This window comes from Suricata suricatta, chromosome 3 (genome assembly GCF_006229205.1).
Source record: "Suricata suricatta isolate VVHF042 chromosome 3, meerkat_22Aug2017_6uvM2_HiC, whole genome shotgun sequence".
Classification (NCBI taxonomy): Eukaryota; Metazoa; Chordata; class Mammalia; order Carnivora; family Herpestidae; genus Suricata; species Suricata suricatta.
Window position 1 is genome coordinate 114,951,258 of NC_043702.1, and position 22,823 is coordinate 114,974,080.

The 22,823-nt window shown below is 44.7% G+C and overlaps 1 protein-coding gene across 12 annotated transcripts in view; it reads left to right on the forward strand.

Annotated features, from left to right (window-relative positions):
- CDC42BPA (CDC42 binding protein kinase alpha) overlaps positions 1-22,823 on the forward strand; it is a 293,765-nt gene that overhangs the window by 144,883 nt on the left and 126,059 nt on the right. For all 12 annotated transcript variants that reach the window (XM_029934874.1, XM_029934879.1, XM_029934875.1 and 9 more), the window contains exons 8-11: positions 1,899-2,147; positions 4,101-4,180; positions 6,067-6,233; positions 20,074-20,196. In XM_029934874.1, the coding sequence (XP_029790734.1) occupies positions 1,899-2,147; positions 4,101-4,180; positions 6,067-6,233; positions 20,074-20,196 (619 nt within the window). The remainder of the gene's footprint in view (positions 1-1,898; positions 2,148-4,100; positions 4,181-6,066; positions 6,234-20,073; positions 20,197-22,823) is intronic.

The following is a 22,823-nucleotide window of genomic DNA, read 5'->3' on the forward strand; positions in this document are numbered from 1 at the left end:
ATTAGACCTAAGATTATTAGTCCTCCCTTCTCCTGTATTTTATTGGAAATGCTAATAAATAGGAAATTAAATGGTCTCTTCAGTAGAATAACAAAGATTGTAAGTAGGTAATTTATATCCTTACTACTATCATTACATTCATGACTAGAATGCATTTTAAAAATTCTCATCCTTGGCAGTAATAAATGAAATACGAGGGGCGCTTAGGTGGCTCAGTCGGTTAAGCCTCCGGCTTCGGCTCAGGTCAGATCTCACGTTCGTGGGTTCGAGCCCCGCGTCAGGCTCTGTGCTGACAGCCAGCTCAGAGCCTGGAGCCTGCTTCCGGTTCTGTGTCTCCTTCTCTCTCTGCCCCTCCCCCTCTCATGCTCTGTCTCTCTCTGTATCAAAAATAAATAAAACATTAAAAAAAAATAAATACGAATCAAAATAAAAATGAGCTAATTGTTTTCTCCTTTGGTAAAGATGAAAAGAAAAATTATACTCTGAACTGTAAATAATGAGATGGACATTGTTAGATGTTGCTGATAGGAATACAAATTGATGTAGCCTTTCTGTCAACAAGTTTATAAGTATGCATCTAGAGCCTTAAAAATGGTCGAACTTTGAGGGCTCCTAGGTGGCTCAGTCAGTTAAGTGTCCAACTCTTGGTTTCGCCTCAGGTCATGATCTCATGTTTCGAGAGTTTGAGCCCCATGTCAGTCTGTGTGCTGACAGTGCAGAGCCTTCTTGGGATTTTCTCTCTCTCCCTCTCTTTCTGTCCCTCCCCTGCTCACTAGCTCGCTCGCTCTCTCTCTCTCTCTCTCTCTCTCTCTCACAATAAATAAACAAACTTAAAATTTTTCTTTAAAGTAGTAGAATTTTGGATTGAGCAACTTTAGTTTTAGGAATCTGCCCTAAGGAGATATTCAGTTGAACCAAGATGTATGCTCAAGGATACCTCTTCTGGTCTTACCTAAGATCCAAGCAGCAGAAACAATCCTGATTCACAACAGGGACACAATAATAGTACCTTAACCTCTTTAATGCCAAGTGAGATAGAAATAAATTATAAGTAGAAGTTGTTTCTGATTGATTGATTGGTTTCAAAAGAGTGTGAGCAGTTGCAGAAATCTGGAATAGGAATATCCCCAAAAAGGAGTGAGGATCTGCCCTCCCAAGTTGAACTGGTGAAACGGTTTTGACGAGTTGACCCTCTGTGTAGTTGGTGCTCTTGGAGAGAGTTGATGCTTTCTGTAGAGGTGGCACTCAGGTGCCTGGCTTCGAAGGAGATCTGCTAAGTGGTTAGGAGGACTTGGAAGACAGGGACAAGCTACACAGTTGGAACTGGCATGTCAGGCATTCCAGAGAGAGAGAACGTGTCTGATGTGGTGGTTCAGAGCATGGATTCCGGAGTCGGGCCACTCCACCGAAGCCTGTTGTGTGACCGGCCTTGGGCTGTTGTGATGAGAGAAGTGCCTGCCTTAGACCCCTGCTGTGAGGACCCACCTGGGAAGTGAGTAGAGCCCTTGGGTGGGTCAAATACGTGTTCCCTTCTTCCAAATATTTATTATCGTCACTCAGCCCTTCGCTCGAGGCTTTCACATACACTCTCTCCTGAAATGTTGACTCAGACTCCACTTTTAAGAAGTTTTCTTCCTTCTGACAGAGTGAGGTGTGTTAGCGGTTAGTTTATGCTCCTTCCTGCAGTGTGTCTATGACTGAAGCACACTTAAAATTACAAGTTTTTTTAGGAAAACGCTTTTTTCTCATGGATCCCCATGTCTCCTGTTATAGGAGTACTTGGTCGCAGTGTCACTTCTTAGACATTTTTAAGAGAAAGTGCATTTTGAAGGAAATGAATGTACATCAGCCGACTCAGGGAGCTAAAGACTGATTTATATTTTGTTTCTGTTTTTCAGGAGAGATTTCAGTTTCCAGCTCAAGTGACCGACGTGTCTGAAAATGCTAAGGATCTTATTCGAAGGCTCATTTGCAGCAGAGAACACCGACTGGGGCAAAACGGCATAGAAGACTTTAAGAAACATCCCTTTTTCAATGGAATTGATTGGGATAATATTCGAAACTGTGAAGCACCGTATATTCCAGAAGTTAGTAGCCCAACAGATACATCAAATTTTGATGTGGATGATGATTGTCTTAAGAATTCTGTAAGTATGACTCTGTGAAGAAATTCTCTCTCTTTCTTTTTAGTATGGTTATAGAGCAGTCTTATGGACCTCCTTATCAATGACCAGTCAGACAGTTCTTGTGGCTTCTAGTATTTATTTTCTCAGACGTGAAGCAATTAAAGAGTTCACTGAGGCAAACTTGTTTGTTCATGACAAGGAGCAGAATTCAATTTCACGACTTACTCATTAGGTCAGTTATGCCTTAGATTTCCGAAGAGGAGCAGAAATTAGCTGTGTAGAAAAGTGGACTCAGTAGCAGAGGGAGGAGGTTGGCAAATCTCTCCTTAAAGAGCGCTATGATCCTGGACCATCTTGGCACTTGACATATCAATCCAGGGTAGATCAATTTAGAAGGCTTTGTTCACAAGAACCTGGGCCTTGGTTCAAATCCACCTCTGCTGCCTTCCGTCAGCTTGGTGGGGACTGTAGAGCTGCCAGTAGGAAGTAGCTTTGTTGCCAGGGGGCTGACGTCGGGAGAGCTGCCACGCCTGGCGGTGGTGCCATGAGAGATAGTGAAGTTGGGGGGAGGGCAGGCCGGAAATCTCCGGCCTCGCTGTCCTCAGGTTGCAGCCTTACCCGGGGTGGTGGCAGACCAGCAGCGTAGCCAGGCCTTCGGCTGCCTGGAGCTTACGGGCCAGTGTAGGTCCTCCACCCCTGCTCCAGTCCGTTAGGGTCCAGGGGTGCGATTTCAGACAAGAAGAAGAACGCATGATTTTATGGTTTTGTCCTTTTAGTTGTCATCTTTTTTTTTTTTTTAAAGTTTATTTTGAGAGAGAGGATACAAGCAGGGGAGGGGCAGAGAGAGGGAGAGAGGGAGAATCCGAAGCAGGCGCCACACCATCGTTGTGGGGCTCAATCTCATGGAACTGTGAGATCATGACCTGAGCCAAAATCATGAGTTGGCTGTCTAACTGACTGAGCCACCCAAATGCCCCGCCTTATTAGTTTTCTTAATTTGAACTTTATTTTTTATTCCATTGTTTTATTTTTTATGGTTTTAATTCTCCACTAAGAATTTTTATATTAATTTTACGTCACTTTTCACTGTTTGAGAAGTAGTGTGTGCAAGGCAGATAAGAACGTCTTAGGCTTCCGTCTCTGGGCTGTCCTCATCCGTTTCTTTCTTATTATAGGAGTTGTATTCACTGTTAACAGACGTTTGAGTCATTCCAAATTCAGTGTGTGGGACAGCCAATTCTGATTATGGTACTGGCGAGTACTGAACCACGGCTCCTGGGGAAATTCAGGGTTAGCTTCTGCTGAGCCTTTGGTCTTCTGACCAGCCAGTCAGCGCAGAACCTTGTTTCATGTATGTTTCTATTTAAAGTCACCTTATTTCATGATATAATTGACTGATGAAGTTCAACCTCACAGCCACCGGCCGTGTGGCACGTGCCTGAACAAAGCTGGGCTAACACACGTGCTTCCTACGGCCCGTCCCAGCGCCTTGCTTAGGACGACCAGGTGGCCCGAGGGCACTGTGTTTGCCGGACTTTACAAACAGCGCAGCCCCCATGAAAAGCAGAAAAATGAGAAAGACGTGGCACTCGCAGGCCCTGGAAAGAGTGCTGGCTTGTGGTGTCCGAGCTGACACGGGAGCTCCCGGCTGAGAGCGCAGGCGCCAGACGCTGGGTTTTGTGTGTGTGTGTCTACCTACATCCCCGAGCAGTCGCAGGACTGTGCACGTTGATTCCGAGTCATGCTCATCGACGTTGCAGGTCCACAGCCGTGGATGCCTGAATGATGACTGGACTTGTAGCGTCAGCCTTTCTGTCTCGATTTTCGTTGGACTAGAATGTCACGGCGTCATACGTGCCGACACATCGGTGCCAGGCCCGGCCTGGGGCTCCCCGAGGCGGCCCTGGGCTCCCTGTAGATCAGCCTCCACGTCACAGCTGCTCATTTCTTACCAGATGTTTTCTCGTCCCTCAGGAAACGATGCCTCCCCCAACACATACCGCCTTTTCGGGCCACCACCTGCCATTTGTGGGTTTCACATACACTAGTAGCTGGTAAGTTTGACAAATTAACATACTTTGGACAGCTTTAAGCCAGTTAAAATGAACTGAGGTTGTAAAATTTATACCAGAGCGCCTTGTCAATAAAAAAAAATTTTTTTTAATGTAGGATGAAGCTACTGCTGGAGAAAGTTAAACGCATGAGACCTTTAAGTCATTTTGGAGGGGAAGGAGGGACAGGAGAACCCGGGATCTGACTCTTGGCAACAGGGCCGGAACTGGGAGGGTCCTCTAAGCAGATGCACCTCGCGTGCTGTTTGTTGGGCCCCATCACCTTGGCCGTCACCTTGGCCATCTTCTCACTCTGTCAGCCCACCGCCACTCCCCTGTCTCCCTTATGTAGGCTGAAGGTGATCCTAATTGCTCCTTGCATGCCGCCCCTCCCCCCTCTGCTGCCTCTTGCTCTGTCACATGGTTTTGCTAAGGCGACATCATCATCACCGTTCCCTTTTCTGCCTGCACCTATGCAGCTCAGGGTCCAGAGAGAATCAACTGACCTTTCTTGCTGGTCTTAAGTTCATGATTACCAACCTCAAGCGCTTCCTTGCTGCCTGGAAAGTGCAGTGTCCCCCTCCACGCCCATTCCTTTGCTTCCCCGGGTCACCATTTCTTGCTTGATCCTCTCCCCGGGGACCTCTGTCTAGCTCCTCATACTCCTCCACAGGTCGTTTGCAGACGCGTCTTCACACGTGGCACCCTCCTCCCTCTGGCCCCAAGCTTCAGTTGTTGTGCATGAACTGGGGGGACTTCACACTTGCCCGGCGGCTTCTGACCTAGCTGGCCACTCCTCTGGCTCCGGCTCCCTGTGCCCCAGTGCTTAGTCTTATCCTCCCGTGCCCTCCCAGACTTTTGCTGGTACGTCCCCAGTGGAGACCTGTCTGCTCTCTCCTCCTTCAAGTCTCTCAAAACCACGGACTTCACATGTTCTAATGTCATCTCTGAGATTTCTCTGAACACATCTGGTCCTGGCAGAAGAGAAGTTTCAGCGTATCCCTCCTCTGTTCAGGACCAACCCCCACTGTCCTCCCAACCCAGTGCCTTCGTCCCTTACTTCAAACCGGAGTTCTTACAAGTCCCTGCACGACTGGCTCACGTTGCCCTTCTGATTCCCACCACTCTTGACCTTGCTTACTCTACTCTAGCCAGACACGTCTCCTTTCTGGCCTGTGAATATGCCAGACATGCTCTTGGTTCAGAGTTTTTGCACTTCTGTTTCATCTGCCTGGAATGCTGTTCCCCCTGCTACTCTCTTGGCTGGTCCCCTGCCTCATTCTGGACTGTATTCAGAGTTCCTTTCTGAGTGAAAGCTGCCCAGCCACTCTGTCTAGATTTTTATTACCTCCCTGCTAATACTTGCCCTCCGCCTTTCCTGCTTCATGTCTGCTCCTGGCAGTCAGCTCCATCTACTGCCCTGGAGATTCTACTTATTTATCTGGTTTGTTTCTGTCTCTGGAAGACCAGCTCGTTGTGGGCAAGCGTCTCTTTTGCTCACTGTTGAATGGCCAATAGTTCACGTATTTTTAGCTAAATTGTATTAAAGCATTTCACTTTCACATCCAAATCCTGAGAAAGGGGACATGATGTGTGCTTCGGACCACGATTTCACTTGGGTGGGTGGTCACCTTGTTTTCAGCAAACTTCATTTTTTATAACTTGTGTTTATTAAAAGTCGAGATAAGTGGGACTCCTTTTCACTTAAAAATTCTTCTAAAAAGTCATTTGTGTTGAGTTTTGCAAACATTGTATTTTGCAGTCACTGCAGAGATGGCCCCGTCATTAGCTGTTCCAATCTGTGTTTGAAACGGAGGGACAGTTTCAAAAGGCTCTTCTTCCCTTCAGACTTCCCGTGTCGGTATGAACCGACCTGTTTCTGTCCGCAGCGTTCTTTCGGACCGGAGCTGTTTGCGAGTGACCGCGGGGCCTGCCTCGCTGGACCTGGACGTCAGCGTCCAGAGGACCCTGGACAACACCTTGGCCACTGAGGCTTACGAGAGAAGAATCAAGCGCCTGGAGCAGGAAAAACTTGAACTTGGCAGAAAGCTTCAAGGTAAGTACATGTCAGAGATGCTGTCTTCCCTCTTGCAGTGGACTCACAATTTCAGGAACTGTTTATTGTAAGCGTTGTTTTATCTTGAGACGAAATTTGTTTTACGAGGTGGGAAAGATCCAGGTGAAGGAAGCCATGCAGAATATAGTAGAAGACCGTTTATGCAAACTCTTGACTATAACGGTAAACCACAGAACTGCATTTACTCCCTGCGGCCACGTCTGCTGCACATGCCCGTGTCTGGGGACATGGAGCCCCTGTCACTCCAGCGTAGCGCTCTGTGTCACCCATCATATTTCTGTGTCCCAAAAAGGCTGGCTTCCTAGCAAACTTTCTCTGCAACAGCACTCCTGCCCTCATACTTGATGATTTTATTCTATTTATTTATTTATTTATTTTAAGTTTATTTACTGATTTTGAGAGAGAGAGAGAGAAAGTGAGCAGAGGAGAGACAGAAAGAGAAGGAGAGAGAGAGAATCCCATGCAGAAGCCTGACACAGGGCTTGATCTCATGAACTGTGAGATCATGACCTGAGCCAAACCCGAGTCGGATGCTGAACAGACTGAGCCTCCCGGGCACCCCAAATAGTTGGTGATTTCAAGATGCATGTGGACAGACCTCTTCATATTCTGACTTCTTGGTCTCCTGATCGTTCACGTTCGATGATCCTGTCCTCCGCCCAACCCCATCCACTCCTAGCTTGAGACCGTGGTCACTAAAATGCTTTGTGAATCTCACTCTGAAGCAGACCCTGTGTGGTGTCCTCTTCACGCCCGTCTGCTTCACCCCTTTGGTGCCTCCACTATTCTGTCCATCCCACCGATCCCCACAGCTCTGTCGCCTCACCCTGTGGTCGGTCGTCATCACCCCTCACGTGGGCCATCCCCTCTGCCGCCCTTCCTGCTACCTGTCACCCCTTTGCCAAGAACTCCAGCCCTGTTGAAATGTGTACGTCTGTACCTGTGTGGCTGATGGTAACGTACTGGGGATGTGCAGCACACTGACCGATCCCACTTCAAATTCATGGGCGCTGATGTCAAGTTGAGGCTTCACGAATGCTGCCTGGTCCACATCTTCTCACCTGTCAGCATTTGTCTCCATAACTACCCCCCCCAAATCCCCCCCACAGAGTTCTTCACCCCCAGCCACTCCCCCCCATTACTCTTTGGGTTTCTAGCTGCCCTGGGCACCTTGGCTGTTCTCTCCACAAACCCCGCACATCCCCACCTCAGGGCCTTTGCATTAGCTGTTGCCCTGCTTTAAACTTTCTTCCTTTGGTGTTGGCATGGCTCATTCCCTTACGTCCCTACCTGAATGCTACCTTTAGGAGAGGCCTTTCTTGACTACCCTGTTTGAAACCTAATCTTGCTTTATCTCCAGCATTCACTGTCCCCCTTGCCTGCTTTATTCTCTCCAAAATAAAGGACATAACATACAATTTACTTTACTTAACTCCTTTGGTGAATGAAGGAATATAACCAAAAAGCTTCTGGCTCTAAAGAGAGAAAGAATCAGATTGTTTGCATAATAACATTTTGCTGTTCTACTTTTAGAGGCCCAGTAGATAAAGAAACTCCACAGACAGTAAAACAGACCGCTTTCTGTTTTTCCATAAGGTGCCCAGATTTCTGCATATGGATTATTTTGTCTCATGATGCATGTTGTTTTGACTTTGTAATTAAATATATTTACTGCATATCATTGTATACACCTACGATGCACACCTTGTGACTTTGATGTTTATATATTGTGACTAGATTATTGCAGGAGCATTCCGTGCCTTCTCTCCCGGCCAGAGTTGCACTGCACTGTTGCATCTGTATTTCTCACACTGTGCCCTAGATCTTCAGGATTCATTTACTACTTGTTGCGAGTTTGGACCATTGAATAACCTCCCCCCACCCGCGCCCTATCCCTGGTAACCACGCTATTTGTGTATGAGCTTGACTTTTTCGGATCTCTTATAGATGTGATGTCCTACGGTGCATGTCTTTCTCCGTCTGACTGACCTCACTCAGCACAGTGGCTGTGTTGTCACACATGGCAGGACGCTGTCCTTTCTCATGGCCGAATGACAGTCTGTTGTGGACCTGTGCCCTACCTTTTTATCCGTTCATCCACTGATGTCCTTTTAGGTTGTTTCCATGTCTTGATTATTGTGAATTATGCTTCAGGAAACATGAGGGCACATTTATTCCTTCGAAGTCCTGCTCTTACTTCCTTTGGGATTACAACCTGAGATCGAGTTGCTGGGGTGTATGGTGGGTCAGTTTTTAATTCTTCTGAGGACACTCCAGACCATTGTCAGTGATGGCTGGAGACGTTCATTCCCACCAACTGTGCACCTGGTTTCCGTTCTCTACTACGTCTCGTCCGCACCTGTTGTCTCTTGACTTCCTGTCTCTCTGGTCTTCTTGATCACCATTCTGACAGGTGTGAGCATGGTGAGACCTCACTGGGGTTTTGATCTGCATTTCCCTTACGATTAGTGATGTGAAACTGAGCATCTTTTCAAAATGCACCTGTTAGCCATTTTGAAGGATTGCTTGAAAAATGTCTATTTAGTTCTGCCCATTTCTAAATTGGATTGTTTGGTTTTTGTTATTAAGTTGTGTGCGTTCTTCATACATTTTGGATATTAGCGCATTATCTGATATATTGCTTGCAAAAATTTTCTCCCATTCTGTAAGTCGCCTTTTCATTTTGCTAATTGTTTCTTTTGCTTTGCAGAAGTGTCTGGTGTTTGGGGCAGTACCAGTTGTTGTTTTTGTTTCTGTGTTGCCTGTGCTCTTTGGTGTCACATGCAGAAAACCATTCCCAGGACCAATGTCTGCACGCTTTTCCCTGTGTTTCTCTAGGAGTCCTGTGCTGTCAGGTCTTCATGTCTAAGTCTCTGATTTATTTTGAGTTCATTTTTGTGAGTGGTGGGAGAGGGGCCCATTTCCATCATTCTGCGTGTTTTCGCACCATTTGTTGAAGAGACTGTCCTTCCCCAGTGGGTGTCCTTGGCTCCCTCGTCGAATAGGAGTTGACCATGTGTGCCGCCATTTGATCCTGGGCCCTGTTTTGTTCTGTGTGTCTGCGTTTGTGCCTGCAAAGTATTGTTTCTATTACTGTCGCTTTGTAATGTGGTTTGAAATTAGGAAGCGTCTTACCTCTTACTTTGTTCTTTTTGTGAGGACCGCCCTGTCTGTGCAATGTCTTTAGTGATGCCGCAGCAGATTTGAGGACTGTGTCTTCTGTTTCTGTGAAGAATCCCTTTGGTGTTTTGATGGATGTTGTGTTACATTTGTACATGGCTTTGGTAGGATAAACATTTTAACAGTATTAATTCTTGTGACCCAAGAACATGGAATGTCTTTGCACTTGTCCGTGTCATCTTCTGTTTCTTTCGGCAAACTCTCAGAGTTTCCTTTGTACAGATCTTGCCCTTCCTTGGTTCACGTGTCCCTGAGTAGTTTGTTTTTGATGCTGTTGTGAATGGGATGGTTTTCTTTCTTTTTCAGATATCTCACCATTGCTGTGAAGAAGTACACGTGTCGATTTTGTATCCTACAGCTTTGCTGAAATTGTTGATTAGCTCCTCCAGTTTTCTGGGTCTGCTCTTTGGGATTTTCTGCGTGTAAAATCCTTTCAGCAGATGTAACAGTGTTCCTTCTCTTCTTTCCTTTCCTTGTCTTGCCTGATCGCTCTGACTCGCACTCCCAGGACGATGTTGACGAGGAGTGGATGGAGTGGGCATCCTTTTCTTCCTCCTGATCTTAGAGGGAAGGCTCTTTGTTCTCTGTTGAGTATGTTGGTTGTCAGTTTGTTGTCAATGGCCCTATTTTGTTACATTCCTTCTATAGCCAGTCTGTTAAGGTTTTTTATCATGAAAGAATGTTGCATTTTGTCAGATCCTTTTTCTCTGTCTGTTGACCTGAGCCAGTGTGATTTTCATCTTTTATTTTATTGAGGTGATCTGTGACCCACATTGATTTGCGTGTGTTGGACCACCCTCATGTCCCAGATAAATCTCACTTTGTCCTGGTGTATCATCCTGTGACTGTGTTCTTGGGTTTGGCTTGCTGATATTTTGTTGAGAATTTTTTCATCTATACTCATCGGAGACATTGGCCTATCAGTTTTTTGTGCTCTTCTCTGATTTTGGTATCAAGGCCTTATAGAATGAATTTGAAAATGTTCTGTCCTCCTCATTATTTTGAAGAGTGTGAGGAAGATTGTTCGTTTTTCTTAAAATGTTCGGTAGAATTCACCAGTGAAGCTGTCAGTTCCTAGAGATTTCTGTGTTGGGAGGTTTTTGTTTACTGATTCAATCACATTATTCATTACTGATCTGTTCAGACTTTCTTTCTGATTCAGTCTTGGGTAGGTTGTATATTTCTAGAAATGTATCTATCTCTTCTGGTTACATAATTTCCTGGCCTATAATTGTTTATAATATATGATCTTATATAGTTCTGTGGTTTGAGTTGTAATGTCTCTTTCATTTCTTCTTTTTTTATTTAGATGTTTGTTTATTTTTGAGAGCAAGAGAACAAGCAGGGAAAGGGCAGAGAGAAAGAGGGACGGACAGAGGTCCAAAGCAGGCTCTGCGCTATAGCAGAGAGCCCTTTGTGGGTCTCAGACTCATGAGCTGTGAGATTGAGACCTGAGCTGAAGTCAGATGCTTAACCGACTGAGCCACCCATGTCTTTAATTTTATTTGAATGTCTTCTTTTTTTCTTAGTGTAGATAAATTTCAATGTAGTTTATTTTTTCAAAGAACCAGCTCTTAGTTTCTTCAATCCTTTCTATTATTTTTCTGGTCTTGATTTCATTTGTTTTTGCTCTCAACCTTATTTTTACCTCCTATTTGCTAACTTTGGACTTAATTTGTTCTTCTTTTTTTAGTTCCTTGAAGTGTAAATTAGGTTATTTGAAATCTCTTTTGTTTATTAATATGTTTCTTTTTTGCCATCAGCTGTCAGAGAACAAACTGAGTCCCTGCAGGGGAGGTGTTGGGGGATGGGCTAGAGCACACTTGTGATGAGCACTGGCTGTTGTATGTAAATGATGAATCACTGAAATCTCCTCCTGAGCCTCCTATTGCACAGTATGTAAACTAAACAGAATATACCTAAAAGTTTTAAAAGAAAAAAAAAACACTTTCTCTTAGAACTGCGTTAATCCATCCATTCCACAAATTGGATATGTTGTATTTTTATTTTCATTTGTTTTGAGAAAAATTTTTATTTCTTTTTTGATTTCTTCTTTGACCCAGTGGTTGTTCAGAATTGTTGAATTTGTAGATCTGCTCACTTTCCTCTTGGTTAGTTTTAATTTCATACCATTGTGGTCAAGAAAGATGGTAAGATTTCTTCTTAAATTTTCTAATGTTTGTTTTATGTCCTGTCACATGATCTGTCCTGGAGCATGTCCTGTACGCACTTAAGTAGGGTTCTAAAGTAGGGTTCGATTGCTACATTTCCTTGCTGAATTTCTGTCTGGACCATTTACCCATTGCAAGAGTGGGGTATTGAAGTCACCCACGATTATTGTATTGTCTGTTTCTTCCTTAAGATCTGGTAATACTTGCTTAAAATATCTCAGTGCTTGGCTGTTGGGAATGTATATATTTACAATTATTATATCCTCTTTTTAAAAATGTTCATTTTGAGAGAGAGAAAGAGTGTGAGTAGGGGAGGGGCAGAGAGAAGAAGAGAGAATCCTAGACAGGCTCCGCGCTGTCAGCACAGAGCCCCATGTGGGTCTCGATCTCACGAACCCAGGGGTCACGACCTGAGCCGAAACCAAGAGTTGGATGCTGAACCAGCTGAGCCCCCAGGCGCCCGGGGTTATTATATCTTCTTAACGTATGACCTTTGTCTTGTTACCATTTCTGGCTGGAAGTCCGCTTTGTTTGTTGTAAGTATGGCTATCCCCACTTCGTTTGGGATCTTACTTGCTGGGAATATTACCTTCCATCCCTTCACTTGGAGCCCGTGTGTATCTGCAGAGCTGACGCGTCTCCTTTAGGCAGCATGTATACTTGGGTCTTGCTTGATTTGTTTGCTTGTTTTTTGTTTTAAATCTTTCCACATCTATGCCTTCTTATTGGTGAGTTCAGTGCATTTATGTTTAGGGTGATTATTGACACATAAGCACTTACTCCTGCCATTTTATCTTTTGCCTTCTGGTTATTTTTGTCCCTCCATTGTTTTCTTCAACTTCTCTTTCCATTGCCTTTACCAGTTGGTGGTTTTCCGTGGTGATTTGCTCCTCCCCGTTTTATGTTTTGTGTCTCTGCTTAGATTTTTGCCATGTGATGACCAGGAGGTTAACAAAAAGCGTCTGCTAGATGAAATAGTCTCTCTCTGCTGAGAGCAGCTTCCTTTCATTTACCTATAAAAGTTCTATCCTTTTATGCCTTCCCTTTATGTCTTTGGTATCACGAGTTTTCTCTTTTTATGCTGTGAATTTATTATCGAATTGTAGTAGCTAGTGGTGCCTGAGGGGCTCAGTGGGTTAAGCGTCTGACTTCGGCTCAGGTCGTGATCTCATGGTTTGTGAGTTTGAGCCCCATGTAGGGCTATATGCAGACAGCTCAGAGACTGGAGCCAGCTTCAGATTCTGTCTCTCTCTGCCCCTCTCCAGCTCACGGTCTGCATCTCTCAAAAACAAACATTAAATAATTTTAAAAAATTGTAGTAGCTACAGTTATTTTTAATGCCCCTTTCCTTTAACATTTATGCTATCATCAAGTATGTGACACACTTTTCTGAAATAGGGTTACAGTTTTCTAATTCTGAAAGTCTATCATCTCAATCAGGATTTTGTGTGCTTTCATGTTCCGTTTCAGGTTTTTAAAAAATTTTTAATTTAATATATTTAAATTTTTAAATTTTTAATTTTTTAAACGTTTACTTATTTTTGAGAGACAACATGTGAGCGGGGGAGGGGCAAAGAGATAGAGAGGCAGAATCCAAAGCAGGCTCCAGGCCCCGAGCTGTCAGCACAGAGCCTGATGCGGGGCTCCAACTCATGAACCGTGAGATCATGACCTGAGCCGAAGTCAGGTGTTTAACTGCCTGAGCCACCCGGGCGCCCTTCCTTTCAGTTTTAAGAGCCTCTCTCAACATTTCTTGGAAGGCACGTCTGATAGTGCTGTATTACCTTAGTTGTTTGTCTTGGAAAGCCTTTCCATCTCCCTCATATCAGAAGGCTATGGATAGAATGTTCTATGGCTGGTGGTTTTTATCTGTTAGTACTTTGGATATGTTATTCCACTTCTCCTGGTCTGTGGTCTGTGCTAAGAAATATATTGATAGCCTAATGGGTAGAAGTCACATCCTTTTTTCCCCTGGTAGCTTTTAAAATTTTGTACCAATGATGGGGTGCCTGGGTGGCTCTGTCTGTTAAATATCTGACTCTTGATTTTGGCTCAGGTCATGATCTCACAGTTCATGGGTTCGAGTCCTGCATTGGGCTCTGCACGGACAGTACTGAGCCTGCTTGGATTCTCTGTCCCCTTCTTTCTGTGCCCCTCCTCTGCTTGCATGTGTTCTCTCTCTCTCTCTTTCAAAAGAACCTAAAAAAAATCTTAAAAAAAATTTTTTTAGCATTGGCTCTTGACAGTTTTCATTATAAGGTGTGTTAGTGAAGATCTGTTTACATTGAGGGGGTCCTATGTTCTGTTCAGCTGCGTGGACCTTTATGACCAGCTCTGTGTCCAGTGTGGGGTAGTTCTCAGCTATTTTTTCTTTAAATAAACAGCTCCCTGTGGTATCCTCATTTTCCTTATGTTTGCTTCTCTGATGGAGTTTCTTCAATTCTTAAAAATCTCACATGTCTCTTCTCGTACACTTGAATCATTTCTAGATTCCCACCCTCCAGATCATGTCTTCTCTTTGATCTGCTTCTTAATCTGCTCTGTTTCCCGTGCTTGTTTTCTTTTTCTTTTTTTTAAGTTTATTTTGAGAGAGAGATCATGAGCACGGGAGAGGAGCGGAGGGAGGGAGAGGAGGAGTCCAGGTGGTCTCCGCGCTCAGTGCAGAGCCCGACACCAGGCTCTCACTTCCATGGACCGTGAGATGGTGACCTGGGCTGAAACCAGGAATCTGTACTCAGCCTTGACACTGAGCCCCTCAGGCACCCCCCAGTGCTTGCTCATGCATTCTTCAGCTCATATACTGAGTCCTTCGGCTCCAGAATTTTTGTTTGCTTCTTTTTCATAATTTCAGCCTCTTTGATAACGTACTCCTTCTGTTCACTAATTTTATTCGTGAGTTTACTGAGTTGCCTCTCTGAGTTTTCTCATAGTTTGTTGATTTCTTCATAACCGCAACTTTGAATTTTTTTTTATCGGTGGTTCATGTCTCTGAGTTTGGTTTCTAGAGAATAGTCCTTTCTTTTTGTGAAACCGTATCACTGTGATCTTCTCATAGTGTGTCATGAAATGTACCTCTGCTGTCCCATTTGAAGTAGCAAACACCTTTCTTAGGTACGGTTTTGTTTCCTTGGATTTTAAGGGTTCAACAGGTTGTCATTCAGAGGCCTTTCTTTTGTTTTCCGGAAGGTGGCGCTATAGCACAAGTTTTCGGTTTCCCCTAGTGCTGGGTCTAACAGGGAATTGAGCTAGGAGGAGGCTGGGTTGCAGTTTCATTGGCTCAGTCTATCTCCCGGTTCAAATATCACAAACGGAGATCTAGATGGAGCCCGGCTGGGGTTCTCTCTTCCTCCTCTATAAACCTCCACCCTCCAGCTTCCTACCCATATTTGCCGTTTCCATATTTGGCAAATGTGTTGATGGGGAGACTGGCCACGTATTTGAGACCGACTCTTCCGAGGCAAGACTTTTGTGTCTCAAATACTCTAGGACTGGAGGAGATTTTGGTTTGAGTTTTAGGAGCTCCTGACTTCCCTTGCAGTCTCCAGCGACAGTGAATACACCATGACGAAAACAGTACCGCATATTTAGGGATCTAGAGGTTTCCAGATTGTTTCAGCAGCCCCGCCCATTGTCCAGAGCCCTGCTGTGTTTTCCCTCCCTTGTCATATCCCTCCATTCAGGGCAGCCTGCAGCCTTAGCCAGCCCACAGAAGTGGGTACAGTTCAGAAATCGGAGGCCCCTGCCACCGTCTTTCCGCCCCAGAACGGCTGTTCCATCTCTGTTTTATTGTACTGTGTCCTCTCTGCTCTCTCAGATCCCTGATTTCTGTAAAAGTAAGTTTTTTGCAAATTACATACTTTGACTTTTTGCAGCAGGAGTGATAGAGCAAAGGCCTGGTGCTTCCTACTCCTTCCTGTTCCGAATGAGAAGATTCCCGGATAACAGGCTTTCTGGATGTTCAAATTCTCTAACATGTTCTTAGGACTTATGTGTACATGGCATTGGAATCATGTCACACAGCAAGCCCATCATTGCCTTCAGTATCAATACCTGTCCCATGCGGTGGTGTAGGTTACCCTGTAAGCGGCTCCATCCACAGGCCAGCTGTTGACTGAACACTGACGGCCCAGGAGCTGTTCTGCACATGACTGGGGCTGTGACAGTGAGCAGAACAAGAGGACGGTAGTAACCCTGTCAGTGCTCACATTCTACTTTGAGGACATGGACACAAAATCAGATCCAGAAAGCAGGGTCCATCCACTGAGAACAAGGAAGGTGAAGACCGTGTGAGAGTTGTGTCAAGATAAAGAGAATATGTGAATGGTCAGTTTGAAGAAGACTAACTGGTCTAGGGAAATAGGTCAGGACTGCCCGTCATCGCCAAAGTGTTAGTGTCAGCAGACAGGAATTTCGAGTGACTGTGTTTCCTTCTGCCACTTTGTCCACTTCTGGGGTGGAAACACGGAATAGGAGAGTCAGATTCGGCCGACACTGGGCCCTTCCAGGGGGAAGGAAGGGAGGAGAGGAGGGCAGAGAGATGGGCAGAGCAGTTACTGCAGTGACAGTCCTCGGAATCTAACCGGGGTCAATCAGAGCAAAACCTGAGTGATGTTAGAACAGTGGCTTCGATCACTTGGTGGGAATGAAGAATTACTGAAGTGGGCTCTCAGGTAAGTACGCTGCAGAGATAAGAGAGCGGTACACCTGAGGTCAAGGTTTTGGGGGCCGTGTGGTTCATTAAATGGTAGCTCTTGTCCGTAGGTGAGCCACCTAGCCTAGGGGCGGGGGAGTTCTTGGATGCGGGAGATCCGTACACGTTCTATATGATGCCGAGCTTTCTTGATCCCCAGACACTAACTGCCTTGTGCAGTCTCCTGGCGGTGCCCGTGTGAGCACCGCCTACCCCCTGCTTCCTGCACACGTACATTTTGCCAGGTTCACGTGAGGTAGGAACCACAGGTCTAGGCTATGACCTGGGGATGTGGTGGTTTAGTGGGAAACAAGTCTACCAGCTAGGTTGTGCTGCGAATTATAGAATTCTTAAATAATACGGATTTATTATCTCAGGAAGTCAGTAGACCATTCCAAGGCCCATATGGGGGTGAGCTTCTCTCTGAAGTTCGTGGCTCTCCTCTCGTGATTCTGCTATACTGCCCAGGTCCCAGACTTCGTGTGCACACACGTGCAGAGACCAAAAGAAGGTTCCTTTCTTTGATGCTTCTCTTACTCAAGAGGAGATTAAAACTCCTCCAGGAAGCCCCTAGTGGACTTCTTCTCAAGGTACTGTTCTAACTGGGTTGCATATCTCATTCTAAACCAGTACCAGCACATAGCCTGGGACTTCCGTGATTGATCTGAACTGTCTTCTGTGTTTGGCTGGTCTCCCTGGCCAGTGCACATTGTCGCATGATACTGCAATGTGGTTCACAAGCCATAAGAGGGGAATAGCTTCTAGTTAAAACCCCAACAGCGTCTGCCTTGGGGCATTTGTGTGGCTGAGAAGCCAGAGTGGTGGGTGGGTTGTCTATTTGATGTGAAAGTCACTAAGGGTAATAAAAAGGGTTGTGATGGTAAAAAAGGCAGTGACCAGTGTGTGAAATTGCTATTCACAGAGAGAGTGAGAAAGACAATGGCCAATAACTCCAGCAGACAGGTCCTGGGCATTGTGGCAGACTGTGAGTTACAGGGGGACAGAGGTAACAAACAGGAGCCCATCTCCTGCCCACCTCCCTGCATGGCAGGAATTGGGGTCTAGGAAGAAAAGTAGCTGTTACTGGAACCTCCTGGGCTATTTTCTATCTCCCTTCTTCTACTGCCAACTTAGATACCTTTTAAAACAAACAAATAAGGGATCTTTCTTTAAAAATAATAAATACCAAATACACCAGTATTTACCATGTTTTGAACCCAAAAATAAATGTATTAGATGTACTTATTGGATGTAGGAGATGATGGTCAGATGCACAAAAGGTAGATCTTATATCTCTAGTTCAAGGTAACAAATACTTACTGGCCACCATACATACGAAGATCATGATACTATTCTCTGTATGGATGGTGCAAATTAATGAGAAAACCCCTCTCCTCTGAAGGTCACAATATTCTGGAGCTTGTGTGTGTGTGTGTGTGTGTGTGTGTGTGTGTGTGTGTGTAATATAAGTCATATATGTGTGTAATAATATGGCATAGAGATAATAACATAAGTTACAGAAAGCAGTATATAAATAACATAAATAGTATAAAGCAGTCATGATTCGTACTAACAAAATCACAGTGAAGGTAGGGACTTCCTATCAGGAACCCGCCCTAAAATAGCACGGTAACTGTTGGAACACAAGGGTAGATTTGTTTCTAACATAAAATTCTTTTAAAGTTTGCTTTTTTCCCATATCTTCTGATAATATCTGAAAATACACCTCGGCAGAGTTCATGTTTCTGTAATACTTTGTGTCTTCTGGTTAGAGCATAAACTCGTAATCTCTATTTGAACTAAATTGGCGAGCAAGAGGCACCTGGGGCTGAGCGTCAGCTCCCATGCACGATATTTGGAGGCCGGCATTTCTGTATGTCACAAACACCGACCCCACAGAACAGTGTGGCTTTGAAATACATGGGTCCTCTGCATTTATTTCCTTGTTGATAAATACAGCATAGTACTGTAAATGTGTTTTCTCTTCCTCATGATTTTCTCAGTAAAATTTTCGTTTCTCCATCTTACTTTATTGTAAGAATACACGTATAATACACGTAGGTTACAAAGTCTGTGTTATCGGCAGTTAACATTATTGGTTAGGTTTACCAGGAGGCTAGTAGCAGTTTTGGGGGAGTTGAAAGTCAGACACAGGGGCACCTGGGTGGCGCAGTCGGTTGAACATCGGCTTCAGCTCAGGTCATGATCTCACAGTTCGTGGGTTCGAGCCCTGCATCAGGCTCTATGCTGACAGCTCAGAGCCTGAAGCCTGTCTTCAGATTCTGTGTTTCCCTCTGTCTCTGACCCTCCCCTGCTCACACTGTCTCTCACTCTCAAAAATAAAGGAAACATTAAAAAAAAATTTTTTTTAAAGTCAGACATAGATTTTCGGGGCAACTGGGTGGTTCAGTGAGTTAAGCGTTGGACTTTGGCTCTCGTTATGATCTCATGGTTCATGGGTTCAGGCACCATGTCAGGCTCTGTGCTGGCAGTTCTGAGCATGGAGCCTGCTTTGATTTCTCTGTCCCTCTCTCTCTCTGCCCCTTCCTCGCACCCTTTCCCTCCCTCTCTCCCTCTCTCCCCCTACCTTCCTCCCTCCCTCCCTCAAAAATAAATAAACATTAGGGGCACCTGGGTGGCTCAGTTGGTTAAGCATCTGACTTCAGCTCAGGTCATGAACTTGTAGTTTGTTGGTTCAAGCCATGCGTTGGGCTCTGTGCTGACAGCTCAGAGCCTGGAAGCCTGCTTTGGATTCTGTGTCTCCCTCTCTGTTCCTCCCCCCTCATACTCTTGTGTGTGTGTCTCTCTCTCTCTCTCTCTCTCTCTCTCTCTCTCAATAATAAAGGTTTTTGTTATTAACATTTATTTATTTTTTGAGAGATAGAGTGAGATAGAGCATGAGTGGGGAGGGTCAGAGAGAGAAGGAGACACAGCATCTGAAGCAGCCTCCAGGCTCCGAGCAAGCATTTGGCACAGAGTCCGACGTGGGGCTCGAACTCACCAACCATGAGATCATTACCTGAGCCGAAGTTGGACGCTTAACTGACTGAGCCACTCAGGCACCCCTCAATAATAACGATTAAAAAAATTTTTTTAAATAAATGAATAAACATTAAAAAAAATTTTTTTTTAAGTCATACACAGATACTCAACTGCATGGGGGATGATCACTGCCTGGAACCCCATGCATTTTTCAAGGTCAAGTGTGTTCACATCTCTCAACCTCCCTTCACACATCAGACTGTGTTTTTAATGCATCAGTCAGACACAGGAAGTTTGGGGGTTATCACATGATAACCGCCCCCGCCAGAATGAAAGGGACGTGAATGGTTGAAGTTGGTAGAGCGCACCTGCAGTGTTTGCCGGAAGGCCGATCCTTTCCTATGCCTGTTAGACTTTTAAAGGCACACGCGTTAGAGTTTGGGGATTTAATTGTGATGTGTTTGCATGCTTTTTGTCAACGAGTTGATGTTTTGATCAGTAGAATTATGTAAGGATTTCTCTAGAAAGAAATATATCGAGGCGCCTGGGTGGCTCAGTTGGTTAAGTGTCCAACTCTTCCTTTTGGCTCAGGTCATGATCTCATGGTTCATGAGTTCGAGCCACATGTCAGCTCTGTGCTGTCAGAGGGATTCTCTCTCCCTCTCTCACTGCCCCTCCCACATGCACGGTCTCTCTCAACATAAATAAATTAACATAAAAAAAGAAATATATTGCTATTAGTTTAAAATTTTTTTAATATGCCATATTTCTCATTTTATCCTTTATTCTTTTTAAGAGTCAACACAGACAGTTCAAGCTCTGCAATATTCAACTGCTGACGGTCCGCTAACGGCAAGCAAAGATTTAGAAATCAAAGCCTTAAAAGAAGAAATTGAAAAACTAAGGAAACAAGTAAGAGGTAAATTTCTGTGATTCGCTATTAATTCAGATGAATAGGTTTAAAAAATATATATATATGCTATTTACACACAAAACATATATTGAGTGCCTGTTACATGTTAAACAGTGTGAGCTCTGCACTGGTGAGTTGAGAGCAAATCAGAACGGTTTCTCCTTTCAGGGAACTCAAGTTTTGGTACCGGGAGAAATAGCTTCTGCAGGACCTGAGAAAAATAAGCATCGGTGCATGGAGAGCATTAGGAGGGGCCCCGAACCAAGGTTCATGTTAACAAAGACGGTGTTTCTGGAAGATCCGTTAGTTTGGGATGTTTAGTTGGAATTCGTCTGGCTGCCATGTTAATACTGTCAGGAGTGAGGAAGAAGGACAGTGTAGACAAGGAGACGCATGTATGCAGACAGCAAGACAGGTGAAAATTTATTTTCTCTGTAACAGCTCCTTCCAGCATATTGATGAGATTTAATTAAATTAATTTAGGCAGGTGTCAATAGGCCTGTTCCATCTATTCATGTGTTGAGTCTGTTTGTTCGGCAAATACTGATTGAGCCCCTGCTGGGGAGCAGGTGTGCTTTGAGGGTCTTGTGATGTGGCACTAAGCACAGTGACAGTACTGAGCCCAGCGACGGAACCTTGGTCCTTGCCAGACTGGGAGGCACCCAGCAGTCATAGGACAGTAGCTATGTAACTCTGTAAATGCCGTGCTATCTTAGAGGCGGTGAGAACTTCTAGAGAACAGAAGAAGGAGAACGGGTCAGGGGTCCAAGATGGGGAGTTGTGTAATTTTATGCAGGCCAGTCTGGGGACAATCTCATTGAGAAGGTGACAGGTGAGCGAACACTCAAAGAAGGCAAGGGGTTAGCTGTGCAGTTACATGGGAAGTGCGTCTTCCACGCAGAAGGCCCAGTCAGTGCAAAGTCCCTGGAGTCAGAATGTGCCTCGTGAGTTCGGATGGCGTGGCCGGAAAAGGACGGAGGGGACCAGGTGGAGAAGTAAAGTAGGAGGGCTTGTGGCCTACTCAGTAGAGTCTCACTGACTATTACAAGGTTTTTGGTTTTTTCTGTCAGTGTGATGGGAGCCTTTTGCGGGGTGAAGCGGCTTGGTACCTGGTCTCAGGGTACGGAGGGAGAGGAGCAGGTGCTGGCTTAGCCATGATAGTTCGGCCTCTCCAGAAATGCCGTTTTAAGGACAAAGTAAGTGAAGGAGAAGAGTCTGAGACAGGGTCTTTTAGAAAATGGACTATTTAATAAAAGTTTTTTAATGTTAGTTTTTTGGGGGGAAAGGGCAGAGAGAGGTAGACACAGAATCTGAAGCAGGCCCCAGGCTCTGAGCTGTCAGCGCAGAGCCTGACGTGGGGCTTGAACCCACAAACTGTGAGATCATGACCTGAGCTGAAGTCGGGCACTTAACTGACTGAGCCCCCAGGCGCCCCTGAAAAGGACTGTTTAAATGCCATGTTGATACTTTGCTTATATTAAATACATGTGGAGCTCTTAAATTTGGCCATAATTTATGCTCTTGTTTTTTTAAGTGGCTCTCTTCCTAAGAGATATCTCTTTATCAAACTTCTGTAGCTTTACCTTTCTAAAATTAAGGTATTTTGAAAAATGATAAGTAGAATCATTTGCTTTGCTTTGCCATCAGCCATAAAACCTCAAGAGCACTGAGTGTGTTAGTCATGGGTCACTGGGGTGGTGGGTGATTTATCTTCAGGGGGCTAACACGGGTTGGGATGAGTTACGTAGAGCCCCTCTTGTTAGCTCTAAGAGGGTGGCAGTTCTTCTTTAATCTACTCCTTAGGATTTTCTGATTTTCTTCGCATCTGCGAGGAGCGCAGTTGTGTGCTTGCCTCTTTGACCTGTGTGCTTTTTCCTTTCCTTTTGCGGCACTGACTGGAGCACGCCCTTGTGGAAGGGTGGCGAGAATGCACATCCTGGCCCCCCTCCCAGCCTCGGGAGGCGCCTCCTGCCCTTCACCTGGCGGCGTAACATAAGTTTTCTGTAGACGCTCTTCCCAGGGGCAGAGGTTCACACCTCTTCCCCAATATTTCTGAGAGTTTTTATCACAGGTGCTTGTTGAAGTTCTTAAATACTTTTTTCTGCATTTACTGATAGGAACATGTGTTTTTCCCCCCTTTAGTTAGCCTTTAAATTTGGGAGCTTAGATTCGTTGGTTTTGAAATATTGGACCAACCTTACATCCCTGGAATATATACATGACTGGTCATGGTGTATAGTTATATTATTTTTATGTGCTACTGAATTTTATTCCTAGTATTTTGTTAAGGATTTTTGCATTTGTATACGTGAAGGATGTTGGTTTTTAGTTGTCTGCCTTTCTCTTTCTGTTTTTCTTTTTGTTTTTTGATTTTGTACTGCCTTTGTTTCTGTTCCTGTTCTTTAATTTTTTGTTCCTTATTGAAGTATACTCGACCTACAACATCCTGTTAATTAGTCTTAGGTGTACACATAATGATTCAGTGTCTGTATGTGTTGTGGACCGATCACCACAGCACATCCTGTTAGCCACTATCAGTATGTGTACTTACAGATTTTTTTTTCTTGTGCTTAGAAATTTTAAGAGCTACTCTCAATGACTTTTCAGTGTGCAGTACAAAATTACTAGCTGTG